Source organism: Mytilus trossulus, chromosome 1, assembly GCF_036588685.1.
Source record: "Mytilus trossulus isolate FHL-02 chromosome 1, PNRI_Mtr1.1.1.hap1, whole genome shotgun sequence".
NCBI classification, from domain to species: domain Eukaryota; kingdom Metazoa; phylum Mollusca; class Bivalvia; order Mytilida; family Mytilidae; genus Mytilus; species Mytilus trossulus.
Genome location: NC_086373.1, coordinates 92,441,748 through 92,459,296, shown reverse-complemented (window position 1 = coordinate 92,459,296; position 17,549 = coordinate 92,441,748). Strand labels below are relative to the sequence as shown.

The 17,549-nt window shown below is 32.2% G+C and overlaps 1 protein-coding gene across 1 annotated transcript; it reads left to right on the top strand.

Annotated features, from left to right (window-relative positions):
- The first annotated feature begins 130 nt into the window (after positions 1-130).
- Positions 131-16,294, top strand: LOC134690870 (ruvB-like 1). The gene is made up of 10 exons (XM_063551000.1): positions 131-412; positions 9,522-9,608; positions 10,357-10,573; positions 11,679-11,836; positions 12,398-12,547; positions 13,320-13,383; positions 13,857-14,055; positions 14,576-14,678; positions 14,905-14,996; positions 15,658-16,294. The coding sequence occupies exons 1-10, from the start codon at positions 272-274 to the stop codon at positions 15,815-15,817; spliced, it is 1,371 nt and encodes a 456-aa protein (XP_063407070.1). The 5' UTR covers positions 131-271; the 3' UTR covers positions 15,818-16,294.
- The last annotated feature ends 1,255 nt before the right edge of the window (positions 16,295-17,549 follow it).

Genomic DNA, 17,549 nt, shown 5'->3' with positions numbered 1-17,549 from the left:
TTTGAAATAGATATCTAGTAGTTATTCTTTTTATATAATCTGACTAAAATAGATGATTGTAAATTCTATTTTTGTAGCGATAAAATGAAATATGTAAAATAATAAATTTTTATTGTCGTAAAATGTAGCTAAAAATCTTTGTTATTATAACGTTTCAGAAAAGGAGATTTAACTTGTAGACAACAAAATCTTATTTCATGTTTGCAGCGTGCCAGTTCGTGTAAAGTTTTGTTTATAGTTGCACTGCTTAGTTATATCCCAAAGAACAAAGATGAAGATCGAAGAAGTAAAGAGTACCACAAAAACTCAACGAATTGCTACACATAGTCACATTAAAGGATTGGGTTTGGATGAAAATGGCTATGCAATTCAGAATGCGGCTGGTTTAGTTGGACAAGAACTTGCTCGAGAGGTATAATATTCTAGAAAGTTCTAAATATTTTTACTGTTAATTAAAATTATTAAATAAAAAGGTCTACACAAAGTTGATTTTGAGAACAAAGACATATTACTTTGAAAAACTATTGAAATTAATTAAATCACTATGTTTTTGATAGGTCGTGTTGTTCTAGCTGCGGAACTGTAGCTCTTAGGTCCTTATGCTATTTTTTTACTATTTGAGGACCATCTATGGTCCGCAAATTTTACTAGTAAATAGTAAAAAAATAGCATAAGGACTCAAGAACTATGGTTCCGCAGCTAGTGTTGTTCATGCACCTTGTCACTGTATATTTGAAAATCCGTTCCGCTTGACCAAAAAATCTGTTCAACTTGACCCAAAAATCTGTTCCGCTTGAACTTTAGATATAATATCACAATCACATTTCCATAGTGTTGTTAGAAATTTCTATTGTGCAATGATAGGTAAGGACCTGCGCCTATAGCGCATATCGGCCAGAAATGGCGCATAGAATGACTTATGTAAGCGCCCACATGGCGCACGTTATTTTTCACTTTGTTTTGAAACGTTAAGATATCGTAAAATGGATTTCCTATCGTGTTCCGTGCAGCCATGTGTGTGTACACTGTACACAACTGTGTAATGTTCCTCCAATGATGGGAGCACCTGTATATTTTTGGGAAGTCTCTGGAGTTTTCCTATGGGGTAATAGAACCATGCGGTACAACTGATTACCCCAAAAACGTAATTATAAACCATCATTCATGATATAATTTTTTAAACAACTTTAAATTTGTGAAATTTTGCTATAGTGCCTAACAAGATTTTGTGAGGTAGACGAAGTTGACTTTAAAATGATCGTATTGACATTTGATGTCCAGAAATAGGCAGATCTGACATATTTTGAGTTTATTTACTTACTTCTTAAGTTTGAGATCAATTGTAATTAACATATTCTAATGAGACTGAAAAATGCTTTTTTTTGTTATTATAAATAATAATTTACCTGCTGTCATGGCTGTAGTCGTGCTTAAAATATATTTGGCATTTCTCTTAAGAAAATGACTTGGAACAATAGGTCTTATTTGTAAACTTTCTCTTTTATCTCCACAATAGGCTTTTAAAAAATAATCTTTCAACTGTGTATCCAGTAAATTTTGTGAAAATAGAAGAAGTGGCAATTCTTACCTTTCCTATTAACTTTCATTGATAAAACATAATATTGACTCGTCCAGTTTCCAGTTTGAAGGTCACTTTAGTTACCGTACACATTTATGCACGTTCTATTTAATCAATAGTCATGTATGAAAAAAATAAACAAGTTTGAAGGTAAACTAATAGCAAGTTAATCCAATCAAATTGCCTACGATTCAATAACAATGACCAGTCCACATCATAAAAATGTATAGGGGTAAATTGGGTAGGGAGAAAATGTCAGATATTTTAAGTTCATTAATATTTTGCAATAAAGAATAAAAATTTGTTAACCAATAATTTTGATAAAATTTCATAAACATGTAGTTCTGTATTGGTATAGTTTTTGGATCTTTCATTTGCGTATTTAAGGCTGTAGAAAGTTTGGCCTTCAAAAGTCAACATAATCATTGACTTTATACAGAAAATTCACCTTTTTAAAACATTGAATGTTTCACAGGGTTTCCCCTGGGTCAATTATTTTTTTCGCCACCTCTTTCGCCAAAATAATATATTTTTCGCCACTTTATGATTTTTTTCGCCAAATAACATAACTATATTTTTTGTTTAAAATTTACATTTGTTTCTACACCCCCCCCCCCCCCCCCCCCCATCCCCCTTTCCCTTAAATAAGATGATTTTGCCCATTGTGTCTATGATTATGCTCTCAAACTTATTTTAGAGTTTACATGTTAATGAATAAACACTAAAAATTTACTTTAAAACAACAGATTTTTTTAATTTAAAGGGAAAACTCTCGTAAAATAAAAAAGTTGAGACGTAAAACTAGGCTTGAAACACGTGTGTCACTCAAACGACTTTAAAAACGTCTTCCTTATCAGTTACCGCTATTTAAGTCAAAGGATATTTAAAGTTTTAATTCCGAGATTTTCCTTGCTTTTGGACATTTTTCGTCACAACAACAGCTTTCTTTTCTAAACTATCTTTAAAAGCGGAGGAGACGTCAAAAGTTTGCTTCAAACACGTGCGTCGCAAAGTGGTAAATAAATTCTGAATGTGACATTTAGCAGAAGCCATTTAACCATATCATTTTGTCAAACAATTCAATCAACACCTTTAGGCCTTTTTTTTTTAATTAGTTGGTTTACGGATCCGCCGACCCGATTTTGTTTAAAAGTGAAATAAAATTAAAATTTTGATTTCGTGTTGTTTTTTATTCCGCCGACCCGATTTTTCGAGTGCTGTGAATAAAAAAATCCGAGGCGTTCCAAAACGTTTTGTCTGTGTCAATAAAGCGTTTGTAGTGAACGGCGTATTTTGAAAAGCTTCGAAATGACGCAGACGAATTCAAAAACCCAACGAGGGAGGACCATGGAGTCTGACGGCTTCATCTACTTTCAGTTGAATATTAACTTTGATGGTCAACGTACTGAGAGCACTTTTATCAAATGCAAACCTAAGCAAACAATCGGCGATGCCATATTCGACAATATGGCTGATGAAAATGTTGCCATTGTCAAGGTACCTGTTGAAAATAAAACATTGATCTCAACTTTTTATTTCTTTGCCACCATTTCCACTTTTCAGCGAACGGGATTCATGCATAATTTAGATGCTAACAAATTTCTTGTCTGTACAAAATATGTGTTTTAGTCAAACTTTGGTACATTGCTATTTCTTCATCAGCATGATAGGATCATGAACACAGTTGATTATCAAACATTTCATAAATCAAAGAAATTTGTTTATGTCAAGTATATTGTCCTCAAAAGATTTTTGGGTCAAACATGCACATATATTCATACGTGAAGACCAGGTGCACCTTAAATGTGATGGTATTGTGTTCACCTGGAGAGTGAGAGATCTTGGGTTTGAACCTTGACCCGGTCAAATCAAAGACTTAAAAATTGGTATCTGCTGCTTCTTCGCCAAGCACGCTGCAATTGCAATTATTAAAGGAGTCAGAATAATGTGTTTGGGTAAGGTAACATATCTTTGGGGGAACTGTTACCTTGTGAGCTAGCACATTTAAATTCTGGCTCAGTGTGTCAGTTTAGCATTTCATTTCTCATTATCATATTCTCATCCTAATTATGCATCTGATTAGCCACTAGACATTAAACAACAATTGACCATCCATCCATCAAATGCAAAGCATATCAAGATAAGAGCTAAACTATTTCTCCTCCTCAACCCCTGTAATGTCATGAATGAACAGCATTTTTTTTTTTTTTTTTCCTCCGACTCAAATTTTTCAGAACAGTTATACGTGAACAAAAAAAAAATCTAAGATTGCTATTTTATTTTTATTTTTTTTACCTCCTCCGACCCTAACCTTTGACACTAGTTGTCCGTAAACCAACTAATTAAAAAAAAAAGGCCTTATTAATATAGTCCTTTGTTGTCGATAGCTATAAAATGCAATCAGCTGATTATTGATTTTCTGTCCAAACCTTAATGAGGTCAAGGTGAATTCCGAGTATTGTCTGATCGGGTAAAGTCCGAGAAACTCGAAAAAAGTAAATAAACAAGATGGAGGAAAATAAATCGTTCTATATATTTCTTTCGCCAAATTCTTTCGCAAATGACGAAGTTTTATCGCCACAATTATTATTTTTTCGCAAATTGCGAAAATGGCGACCGCCAGCGGAAACCCTGGTTTCATAAACAATATGCGACAACATATTCTGGAAACACTGCAAAAAAAATCTTTCTAATTGATGCAGTGGTATTGTCATAAATTGCGCTGGTGTGAACAGTGGTACAGCAAACGTCGAATTCCCTCACACAATGTTATCACACACTTAGGTGGGGTTCGTGTTGTTTATTCTTTAGTTTTGTATGTTGTGTCATGTGTACTATTGTTTTTCTGTTTGTCTTTTTCATTTTTAGCCATGGCGTTGTCAGTTTGTTTTAGATTTAGGAGTTTGACTGTCCCTTTGGTGTCTTTCGTCCCTCTTTTAGTAAGGACAAGATTTATCTTTAATTATTATCTTTTCCAGTTTAGCTTGCCATTATTTCGATTGAAAAAACCCAAAGCCTTTTTATGAAGTCTCTATAAAAGACACTAAACTGTCCTTGTCACTTTGGTCTTTAGCTCGTTTTGACATTTTGTAAACATGCCTTTCAAATCATTGATTTTTTGTGACAACACTTCTTTAATATGCTTTCTGAATCAATTTCAGCTTATTCAAATTGTCGAGTATAAGTGACTTAAGGACTAAAAATATGCATGTTATAATTTGTAAATAATGCCCAAGTATAAATGAACATAATAGTGCAAGAATATAGCACTTGTTTCCTTTTACTGTTTTGGTATTACAAGATATAATTTGGTTGAAATACATTTGTAAATGACAATAAAGAGGAGATAACTGCAAAATTGTAATCGTTCTAATTAAAATTATCAATACATTTCTCTGAATTACCAACAGAAACAAAGGATCAGTCACCTACCATTTCAACTATAATAGATATTCAACTTTTAACCAATTCTTGGAAATAACTGTAAATGCTGTATAATAAAACCTTCATTTCTTTAGGCCAAGAGAGTTATTTTCACCTTCAGAAAGTCATTTCTCCAGGATTTAAATCTTCACATGTCCCTCAGGCAAGGGGATTAAATGAAAAAATCCATGATGTGAAATAGCACCTTTTTATACGACCGCAAATTTTGAAAAAAATTTCGTCGTATATTGCTATCACGTTGGCGTCGTCGTCGTCGTCGTCGTCGTCGTCGTCGTCCGAATACTTTCAGTTTTCGCACTCTAACTTTAGTAAAAGTAAATAGAAATCTATGAAATTTTAACACAAGGTTTATGACCATAAAAGGAAGGCTGGTATTGATTTTGGGAGTTTTGGTCCCAATATTTTAGGAATTAGGGGCCAAAAAGGACCCAAATAAGCATTTTCTTGGTTTTCGCACTATAACTTTAGTTTAAGTTAATAGAAATCTATGAAATTTTGACACAAGGTTTATGACCACAAAAGAAAGGTTGGGATTGATTTTGGGAGTTTTGGTTTCAACAGTTTAGGAATTAGGGGCCAAAAAAGGTCCAAATAAGCATTATTCTTGGTTTTCGCACAATAACTTTAGTTAAAGTAAATAGAAATCAATGAAATTTAAACACAATGTTTATGACCACAAAAGGAAGGTTGGTATTGATTTTGGGAGTTTCGGTCCCAACAGTTTAGGAATTAGGGGCCAAAAAGGGACCCAAATAAGCATTTTTCTTGGTTTTTGCACCATAGCGTTAGTATAAGTAAATAGAAATCTATGAAATTTAAACACAAGGTTTATGACTATAAAAGGAAGGTTGGTATTGATTTTGGGAGTTTTGGTCCCAACAGTTAAGGAAAAAGGGGCCCAAAGGGTCCAAAATTAAACTTTGTTTTGATTTCATCAAAATTGAATAATTGGGGTTCTTTAATATGCCGAATCTAACTGTGTATGTAGATTCTTAATTTTTGGTCCCGTTTTCAAATTGGTCTACATTAAGGTCCAAAGGGTCCAAAATTAAACTTAGTTTGATTTTAACAAAAATTGAAACCTTGGGGTTCTTTGATATGCTGAATCTAAAAATGTACTTAGATTTTTGATTATTGGCCCAGTTTTCAAGTAGGCCCAAATCGAGGTCCAAAATTAAACATTGTTTGATTTCATCAAAAATTGAATAATTGGGGTTCTTTGAGATGCCAAATCTAACTGTGTATGTAGATTCTTAATTTTTGGTCCAGTTTTAAAATTGGTCTAAATTAAAGTGCAAAGGGTCCAAAATTAAACTAAGTTTGATTTTAACAAAAATCAAATTCTTGGGCCTCTTTGATATGCTGAATCTAAACATGTACTTAGATTTTTGATTATGGGCCCAGTTTTCAAGTTGGTCCAAATCAGGATCTAAAATTATTATATTAAGTATTGTGCAATAGCAAGTCTTTTCAATTGCACAGTATTGTGCAATGGCAAGAAATATCTAATTTCACAATATTGTGAAATAGCAAATTTTTTTTAATTAAGAGTTATCTTTCTTTGTCCAGTAAAGTAAGCAAGAAATATCTGCAAGAATTTTTTTTAATTGGAGTTATCTTTCTTTGTCCAGAATCTACTTAAATCTTTGTTATATACAATATACAATGTATATTCACTTTTTACTACCAACTGATAAATTTAAATTATCTTTACCATTCAGTGATAACAAGCAGTTTTTTTACATCTTAATATTTTATGATGTATTTAACTGAGTAGTAATTGTTGCAAACTCCATTAGAATATTTTAATTGAAATTAGTTTTGGAATAATGGAAAGGGGGATGTGATTAAAAAATTGGGTTCAATTTTTCTCATTTGAAATTTCATAAATAAATAGAAAATTTCTTCATACATTTTTTTGAGAGGATTAATATTCAACAGCATAGTGAATTGCTCTAAGAGAAAACAAAAATTTTAAGTTCATTTGAATACATTCATTCTGTGTCAGAAACCTATGCTGTGTCAACTATTTAATCACAATCCAAATTTAGAGCGGAATCCAGCTTGAATGTTGTGTCCATACTTGCCCCAACTGTTCAGGGTTCAACCTCTGCGGTCGTATAAAGCTACGCCCTGCGGAGCATCTGGTTTTAGCTAACCTGGCCCAAAAGGCCAAGTGAGCTTTTCTCATCACTTGGCGTCCGGCGTCGTCCGTTGTCATTAACTTTTACAAAAATCTTCTCCCCTGAAACTACCGGGTCAAATTACACCAAACTTGGCCACAATCATCATTGATGTATCTAGTTTAAAAAATGTGTCTGTTGACCCGGCCAACCAACCAAGATGGCCGCTGTGGCTTAAAATAGAACATAGATGTAAAATGCAGTTTTTTACAAGATATATCTGCCCTAAAATTTTCGGATGAATCGGACAACCCATTGTTGGGTTGCTGCCCCTTAATTGGTAATTTTAAGGAAATTTTACTGTTTTGGGTTATTATCTTGAATATTATTATAGATAGAGATTAACTGTAAACAGCAATAATGTTAGACAAAGTAAGATTTACTAATAAGCAGGGCTTCCAAAATTTTTCTGAGCCAGCCGGACATTTTATATCTGATCCTAAATTTTAATTCCTAAGACAAGATCACAAGAGGCAATTATGGTAATCAGATGGCCATCCCAATGTTGACATTAAATTAAAATCGATATTAAACTTTACTTTGATATGAATTTGATGTTCTGACATAAACTGTTAAAATTGGCATTGCATCATTCAAAGTGTGCACATCAGCGTGCTCATATCTGCATTAGACTCTTTATTTGTGCAAAATGAAGTTGTCTAGAACTTTATTTTCGTGTTGAAAGTCACATTTTTCAAAACCGGATGTTGACTTGACAATGGTAAAACATGGACTATAAACGGATATGTAAAATCCGTGTACGTTAACATAGAACTACTGAGCGAAGAAGCTCTTTCCACGTTATTTCTTCAACAAAATACTTGAAATGAACGTTAGATACAGGTATCAATGATACTTTTAGCATTTTTGAAGAAATGTAGGATGCATAATTGAATTTCCTACCTGTGCACATGCGCACACATGTTCTTGTTCATACAACGTAGTGCTGACCATTTTTCATTTAAAACGTTTTTAAATGATTTATTAAATCATGTTTATAAATGTATTTATTGTATATTTTAAATCAGTTAGATACAAGCTGCTGAAATGTACGAAAATAATTGGGAATGGACCGATTAATTTATACCATGTCGGCCGGTACTAACTGAAAATAGTTTACCTGTCACCTGAACAGGTAGTTTTCAGCTGTCCAACAACTAATTAGCCTTGATTATAATTAGAAAGTATTGAAGTAGGGGTTGTTTTGATAGTAATTAATCATCATGTCACTTTTATGACCGGAAATTTATGGCTGTTAAAGGCAAAATGTTGGGTCAAAAAGATCGTGAATTTATATTTTAAAATGACCGAAAAAGCCTTTGAAACTAAAAAGTATATGACCGTTTCATGCTTTGCCCAGCCGGTCTTTTACCGGACATTATAAAAATGAACGGCATATATGACCGTTTTGGAAGCCTTGCTAATAAGTCAACATGACTGAAATGGTCAGTTGACCCCTTTAGGAGTTATTGCCCTTTAAAGTCAATTTTTAACCATTTTTCGTAAATCATAGTAATCTTTTACAAAAATCTTCTCCTCTGAAACTACCAGGCCAAACTAATCCAAACTTGGCCACAATCATCTTTGGGGTACAAAGTTTAAAAAATGTGTCCGGTGACCCGACCATCCAACCAAGATGGCCGCCATGTCTAAAAATAGAACATAGGGGTAAAATGCAGTTTTTGGCTTATAACTCAAAAACCAAAGCATTTAGAGCAAATTTGACAGGGTTAAAATTGTTTAAAGGTCAAGATCTATCTGCCCTGAAATTTTCAGATGAATCAGCCACTAGTTGTTGGATTGCTGCCCCTAAATTGGTAATTTTAAGGAAAGTTTACTGCCTTTGGTTATTATTTTGAATATTATTATTGATAAAGATAAACTGTAAACAGCAATAATGTACAGCAAAGTAAGATTTACAAATAAGTCAAATTTACCAAAATGGTCATTTTCCACTGAAACTACTGGGCCAAGATAGAGATAATTGTTAGCAGCAAGAATGTTCAGTAAAGTAAGATGTACAAACACATCACCATCACCAAAACACAATTTTGCCATGAATCCATCTGCTTCCTCTGTTTAATATTCACATGGACCAAGGTGAGAGACACAGGCTCTTTAGAGCCTCTAGTTTTAATTTCAGCAAATGGAATTACACTTCCATAACTAATCAGTATTTTTATGTTCAGATGTCAGATGTAAAACTTCTGAACAAAAATTATGTATTATACTGCTTGTTTACTTAAGGATTATGTTAAAAATAATGAATAAATGATGAATATTTGTTTTAACAAAGGATATTGTATTATATTTAGGCAGCTGGTGTTGTTGTAGAACTTATTAGATCAAAGAAGATGGCAGGTAGAGCTGTATTGTTGGCAGGACCTCCAGGAACTGGCAAGGTAATGCAAACTTCACAATAGTTCCTTTCTTGTGTTTATGATATACTAATGTTTAAAAAAAGAGATAGCCATTCAGTGTTTCCATATGCCCTTAAAGGATCTTAAAGCAATGCTGTGCTATATTTTTCTATCCTTTCAGTCAAAACATCATAATTTGCCAATTGTTTTAAGAGATGTATAAAATTCCATATTGAGGAGATATTTTACAGTCATTTAAGTTGATAAGTGATAACCCATAGTGCCGTTGAATATCACAGAAATATCAGACAAATGATCACTTATCACTTTAGACCTGAAAGAAAAGAATATATAGATCAATATTGATGATTTACTTCATAACGTCATGACAATTAAGCATATTTACAATTGAATTTGAAAATAAGAAAACTGATATCAATTTTGTAGAATAAAAGAATTGCATGATTTTCTAATCTGTTGAGGCCTATCTAATCTGATTTGTGTGTTTTTTTTTAAATATTTAACGTTGCTGCCAGTTCACAAACCGTGTTGATTATTTAGTTTGCTTTAATAAGTAAATTGAAAGTATGATGTTTTAAAAAATCTGCAGTTGTATGAAGTGAACACCTTTTGTCATGATTGTAAATATATGAATATTTTATAAGGATTGTGTCTACTTGAATGTTGCATGTTTTTGTCAAAACGTGAACTGATAAAAGTATTAAAAATTTGGGACATTGACACTTTTCAGACTATTTGAATCTTGTTTCATTATAATATTGATTTTTAGACTGCCATAGCATTAGCTGTTGCCCAGGAATTAGGATCAAAAGTGCCCTTCTGTCCTATGGTTGGTAGTGAAGTATACTCAACAGAAATTAAAAAGACTGAAGTATTGATGGAGAATTTTAGACGAGCTATTGGCCTCAGAATCAAAGAAACAAAGGAAGTCTATGAAGGAGAAGTCACTGAGATGTCACCAGTTGAAACAGAAAATCCAATGGGAGGTTAGTTTTATATATATGCCACCAATGGCAATAGAAAATTTTAACAATTCTTTAACATATTTCAAAGTTATAATACTGTCATGACTGTAATGGGAAACAGGCTGATTGCATTTGATGTAAGGTTAATATTAATGTTTGTTTTTTTTCTATCAAAGTGGAAACCATGTATTTTACCAATGTTACATTATATAAAAGAGGGCTTTAGGGTAGCATGAGTGAAAACAATCTTGACACAAGTAAAATACATGTAGCTTTTTTTTGGAGGGAGGCTCTTTGTAGATACAAGAAGTAAAAATAGCGTCAAAGCAAATACAAACATTTTAAGAGCTTTATTGTAGACTAAGACTAAGGTTTTTTTCTAAAGTGAACATTGATTGGTTAAATATTTCTCAGTGTGTTTGAATTTGTTTGATAGCCTTTTGGTCATGACTGTTTGTCTCTAATATTTAATTAACTGTGCATTTGTATTCAGATATCGCAGATCAAATTTATTCGTTCTTTGTGTAATCATACGTTTTTTGATTGAGTTAAGTCTGCTAATTGATATTTTATCGTATGTTTTTATATGTTGTGATGTTATGCTATTGTTTCAGAAAAAGGGAGAAGGTTTGGGCCCATTAAAACGTTTAATCCCGCTGCAAATGTTTGCACCTGTCCTAAGTCAGGAATCTGATGTACAGTAGTTGTCGTTTGTTTATGTAATATATACGTGTTTCTCGTTTCTCGTTTTGTTTATATAGATTAGACCGTTGGTTTTCCCGTTTGAATGGTTTTACACTAGTAATTTTGGGGCCCTTTATAGCTTGTTGTTCGGTGTGAGCCAAGGCTCCGTGTTGAAGGCCGTACTTTAACCTATAATGGTTTAATTTTTAAATTGTTATTTGGATGGAGAGTTGTCTCATTGGCACTCACACCACATCTTCCTATATCTAAGACAGTTAGACTACAAAATTATCAACAATAGTTTTGCAATTTTTCTCACTGAAGAATAGCGATTAAATCAGAACAGAATCAGAACAAACTTAGAACTCAAAAAGCAATGAAATAATGTTAGCATTAGTACTGAATCAAATTCATGGTAGAAATTGTTACTTTATCTTTGTAGGATATGGCAAGACAGTTAGCCATGTTGTTATTGGTTTGAAAACAGCCAAAGGAACAAAACAACTTAAATTAGACCCATCTATATATGAAAGTCTACAGAAAGAGAAAGTAGAAGTTGGGGATGTTATTTATATTGAGGCTAACAGTGGTGCAGTCAAGGTAATCAGCAGATGTTATGACAATATTGATAGAAATTTAGCATTTTTTTTAAAAAGATTTTGTTATTGGTAACATTCAATTTTGACAAGTTGCACTTTTGTCAGAAATGGAAAAAAAATAAATGTGTGGGTAAATTCAATAATACACTGGGTTCTCACTAAGGCAAGTCCATGAGTCCTGGCCTCATCAAAATCTGTATGGACTCACCATTTTCAAAACTGGTGAGTCCACAGATGCATCCAGATTGGAATATTTTGTAAAAACTGAACACAGTTTAACACAAATATCATCATTCTATAGTAAAAGTTTAAAAGTGATCTGAATTTAATTTCATTTCAATGCTCTGTTAGGAAATGGAGACTTAAATATTACATTATATTGCAATAAAATATTTTCTTGTTGTTGGACTCATAATGGCTAAAAAAACTCCTTAGTGAGAACCCTGAATTATACAGCTACAGATCAACTTAGCATAACCATATTAAAATATAAAGACTCTTCAGTCTTGTGCTTTATCAAATTCTTATGTCTCTATTGAATTCCTCATTTAATTTATTTCAGAGACAAGGAAGATCCGATTCCTATGCTACAGAGTTTGATTTAGAGGCTGAGGAATATGTACCTCTTCCTAAAGGGGATGTTCACAAGAAGAAAGAAGTCATACAAGATGTTACACTACATGATTTAGACATAGCTAATGCTAGACCACAGGTAATGTCCCTGGAAATTGCATTCTGTAGATCATTATTATTTGTTGGAAACCAATTTTCATGTGTTTTGTGGTTAGAGGTGAACAACAAATTCAAATGGTCAACGAATAACAATTTTTCAATAGGCTTTGTATACAGAGATTGGCAAAAACACAAATTCATATATCCACGAACATGCAAGTTTTCAGCAATCCACCAAAATAAATAAAGATTTGTTTTACCTCTGTCACCTGTCAATACTTGTGGATTATTATCTGTCCTTTAATGTCCTAGATGAATTTAAAAAAAACAAACCAGCAGATAACCATTTAGTATCTAATCTCATTTTATAAAACAGTCAGTGTTTGCATTAATTGCACTCCTTTCTCTTAGGCTATCCATAAAGAGCTAGCTGTTCAGAGCATTTTGTTGATTGGTGATTCTTTTTTTAGAGAGAACTTAGATTTTTTTCAAATGTTGTTAATGAAAAGTCCTTAAACTTATTATATGACTAGATATAAAATATTTACCCATGGTGAGCAAGTATCTCCATTTATGGATTAAAAGATTTTATTATTTTGGTGTTTTTAAGTACCATTTGTGTATGCGATTTGTAAGCTTGAAAGCAAAACCCAGTGAACTTAGGGGGAAAAGAAAATTACATTTAGTGTGAAGTTAAACACTAAAACAGATCGAAATTGATGAGAATCACAATAAAATTATGTAGACTGTTCTTTAAATTTGCATCTGGACTCCAATCAATTAGTAAGATACTTTACTTTGTTTTTATGCAGGGAGGACAAGATATTATGTCAATGATGGGCCAGTTAATGAAACCAAAGAAAACAGAAATTACAGGTAAAGTTTTGTTGTCACTCATTGTTTTCATCAATGTAATAATATATTCCTCCTGAAAACATTAAGAACAAAGTAACACAAGGACATGAAGGACTCTTGCAACAGCCCTTGAAAACTCATCTTGCTGATCATAATGTGGAAAAGAGAAGTTGAGCATGATCCAAAAATGAAAATGTCCAGCAATATGTCATTAAAATAGATTTCTTCTATTGGTTTGAGGACCAAATTTACTGATACTGATAGTGAAAAAAATATGAAAATGTGTAATTTTGATCATTTATATTGAAACACAAATGCCCTTTATACAATTCTTTACCAAGGTCAGGATACAATAGAAAATTGTTTGACACAAATAAAATGTAAATTGCAGCATCTTATCAGATTATTATCACTTTTGTGTTGGTCCCATAGAAATTTTTACTTCCTTGTAAAATTTAGTTACCTTGTATTGACAAACACTATTATTTTTACAGATAAGTTGAGAAAAGAAATCAACAAAGTAGTAAACAAATATATAGACCAGGGTATAGCTGAACTTGTGCCTGGAGTATTATTTATAGATGAAGTACATATGTTAGATATAGAATGTTTTACCTACCTTCACAGAGCTTTGGAATCAACCATAGCACCAATTGTTATATTTGCGACAAACCGAGGGAAATGTACAATCAGGTCAGTAAATGCAGATATTGTGGTAACATTTGATTACTGTATTTAAAATAGTTATATTATTTTTTTTTTAACTGTCCACAAACTCTTAATATTAGAAGAAATGGCTGATCTAATCTGACACAGGTAAAAGCTTTTGTTTGAATTACTTAACAAGGAATATTATTAGTCACATAGTGTACTATTGACCAAATACAATATATATGGGGTCAGTAAATTCCATATGCGATGAGAGTGAAGATTGAATCCCCATTTGAAATTTACTGACCCCATATATATTGTATTAGGTCACTAGCACACTATGTTACTGATAATCTTGCAAAATTTATGATGGACATGTATCTTAAAGTTTACAACTAAGTAAAATGCTTTTATTTATGAAGTTTATTTCTATATATTTTTTTAAATAGTCAATAGCACAAACCCAAGTTTTTAAAGACAAACCAACTATTTTTGGCATAAAGCTTTAAACTGTAAGATTACATCAAATTTCTAAACCTATTATGATTACTTATATTTACAGAGGAACTGAAGATATTGTTGCACCCCATGGGATTCCTCTGGATTTATTAGACAGAGTGATGATTATCAGAACATTACCATACTCAGAGGAAGAAATGGTTCAGGTTGGTTAAGATAAATGAACTTGTATTGATGTATAAACGCCACCTTCCAAGAGAAACATGTTGATCTTTTAATGCCTGTATTCGGTTTAACAAATTGACACTTAATTAATTAATTAATAAATTAATTAAGTATTTAGTAAAAAGAATGTCAAATGATGTAATATTTATTTTAGAGAACAAAAAATCAACTATGTACAGCATTAAAAAACATGTTCATGTCTTGTAGATCTTAAAGATTAGAGCAACAACAGAAAACATTACATTAGATGAAGATTCAGCACTGTCGTTAGGGAAGATTGGTGTACAGACAACATTAAGGTATGAGGCACTAGGCTGACTAGCATAATATGACAAGGATACTTTTATGAAGAGAGTTCAAAGCCTATCATATTCAGTCTTGTACTTTAAAAAGAGTGCATTATATGGAAACTGGTCAAAGATTATATTTATCTCACCAATATATGAGACTGGTTAAAGGTTATATATATCTCACCTATATATAATAGTGAAATTTAAAGCATGCTTATACAAAGAGATTTTCAGGTTTTTCAAATGTAGATTTTGAAAACATTAGCAACAAAAAAGCCAAGGAGTTCTCACTCTGAATCATATCAACATTGTTAAGCCGCTATAAGTGATTTTCAAAGGTGCTTAGAAGAATAATGTAGACATAAGAAAATGCAAATACATGTATTGACATTGTATAAAATTGACAATGGAAAAGGGGAATGTGTCAAAGAGACAACAACCCGACCATAGAAAAAACAACACTATTAAAGTACACAATGGAAATGAGAATACAAAAAAAACAGAAAAAGTTAAAAATAATAACAGTAAAACTTCTCTGGTCACCTTCAAATTTTAAATTCAGTTGTTGGCATGGTTTATTAAAAATAATGATATATAAACAGATCTTCTGAGTTTATAATTATTTAATTGAATATGATAAGCTTAACTGATGTATGTGTTTTCTTTATAGGTACTCAGTGCAGTTATTGACACCATCAAATCTCCTAGCAAGAATCAATGGAAAAGATGCTATTTCAAAGGAGGAGATTGAAGAAATCAATAAACTGTTTTATGATGCAAAGGCATCAGCCAAAATATTAGCAGAACAAGAAGACAAATATATGAAATAAACTAAATATACTGAAATCAAATCTGAATATTGTTTAAAACAAAGTAAACGAATCATCACTATTAAAATGCAGCTATAGAATCCAATAATAGAAAATAAAGACAAATATATTAAATAAATTTATATTTACTTGACATATTTGATATAAGTTAAGTTGTTAGACAAGATTCAAAATTGTTTTCTGATTTCAATGTGTTTTGGGTTGCTGTTTCATTCACTCATTATTTTATTCATTTTTAAACAGTTAAGCATAGAAATTTATCAGCTAAGTGTTGAATAATAAATGTATTAAAATTTTGTGCAATGTATCATTGACAACATGGCATATAAGTATCTTACTACATAAGAAGTGTTAGAACATTTACATAAAGATCTGATCAATGTGTTCTCGTGTTATTGAAATTGTTATGGACATTGTAAATAGTCATTTATTTTTGTTTTGTAAAAATTTAACATGACCAATAAATATGAAAAGAAATCATTTGTTTATTGTACCCTGCTTTAAAAAAGTGGGAGTATACTGTTTTACCTCTGTCTGTCCATCCATCGTTCACATGAATATTTTTTGTTGCATTTTTCTCAGAAACTAGACTACAAGGATTTCTGAAATTTGGTTTTCAGGGTTTATATAAGTCATCTATACTGTGTGATGTATTTTCTTATTCATCACTCAACAACTTCCTGTTCATCGAATACTAACATCATTTTACACATAGGTAGACAGGTTGAAAATTTTCTTTACATTATCTCATGTCAGACCTACATAACAAGGATTTCTGTAATTTGGCTTCAGTGTTCATGTTCCAGACCATATGAGTATTTGGACCATACGCATATGGTCCGAATACTCATGGTCCAAAACATTTATACGAGTCACCCTTACCATGTGATGCTTTCTAAGATTCATCACTCATCAACTATCTGTTTACTGAACACTTACATCATTGTACACATGACATCCAAGTTGAAACTTTTCTTCACATTTTTCTCAGGAATTACATTACAAGGTTTTCTGAAATTTGGTTTCAGGGTTAATATAAGTCAGCTTTACTGTGTAATGCATTTTCAGATTCATCACTCAACAACTTCTTGTTAACCGAAATATATAGGCACGGGTATCATTAACAGACAGTAGCTCGCAGTTTCATTTGTTGACATGATCTTTACAATAGCATTCAAGAAGTGTAGTCCTGCAACTTGACTTAATCGACCTGTCTAAAGGGACAAAGGGCAACTACAGTTTCTCTCCATTTCTTCCATTCTATGACTGTTCGTTTTGTTTCTTTCCAAGTCTTCACAATTTTCCTCAGCTCGATTCTTAGTTCCCTGCACCAGTTTTTTTTTGCCTCCCCCTTTTTGGGTGTCCTTAGGGATTCCATTCTAGGGCTTGCTTGGTGATGTTTGTGTCTTGTTTTCTGAGGGTATGCCCGATCCATTGCACTTTCGTGTTCTAACTATCTGAGTTATATATTGGCTGTTGTTTGGTTGTTCTCCATAACTCATTGTTGGATTTTTTTTGTTTGGCCATCTGATGTTGAGAATGTTTCTCAAACTTTCAATGATTGAAAAAAGTTAAGATTGAATTGATACATGCAGCTGTTTCTCTCCAGGTTTCTGATCTGTAGTAAGAGTACAGATTTGACATTGGTTATAAATATCCTTAACTTTGTGCTACGGTAGTTCTTAAAGCATTACTCGTCCAAACAGGTTTCAGACTGGAAAAAACCTGTTGT

What these genes read in the sequence shown, in the direction of transcription:
- LOC134690870 (XM_063551000.1), top strand. Translation starts at nt 272, where the DNA reads ATGAAGATCGAAGAAGTAAAGAGTACCACAAAAACTCAACGAATTGCT. An exon ending in CAGAGGAAGAAATGGTTCAG is followed by an intron (nt 14,679 to 14,904) that starts GTTGGTTAAGAT and finishes CATGTCTTGTAG; the next exon opens with ATCTTAAAGATTAGAGCAAC. An exon ending in GGTGTACAGACAACATTAAG is followed by an intron (nt 14,997 to 15,657) that starts GTATGAGGCACT and finishes TTTTCTTTATAG; the next exon opens with GTACTCAGTGCAGTTATTGA.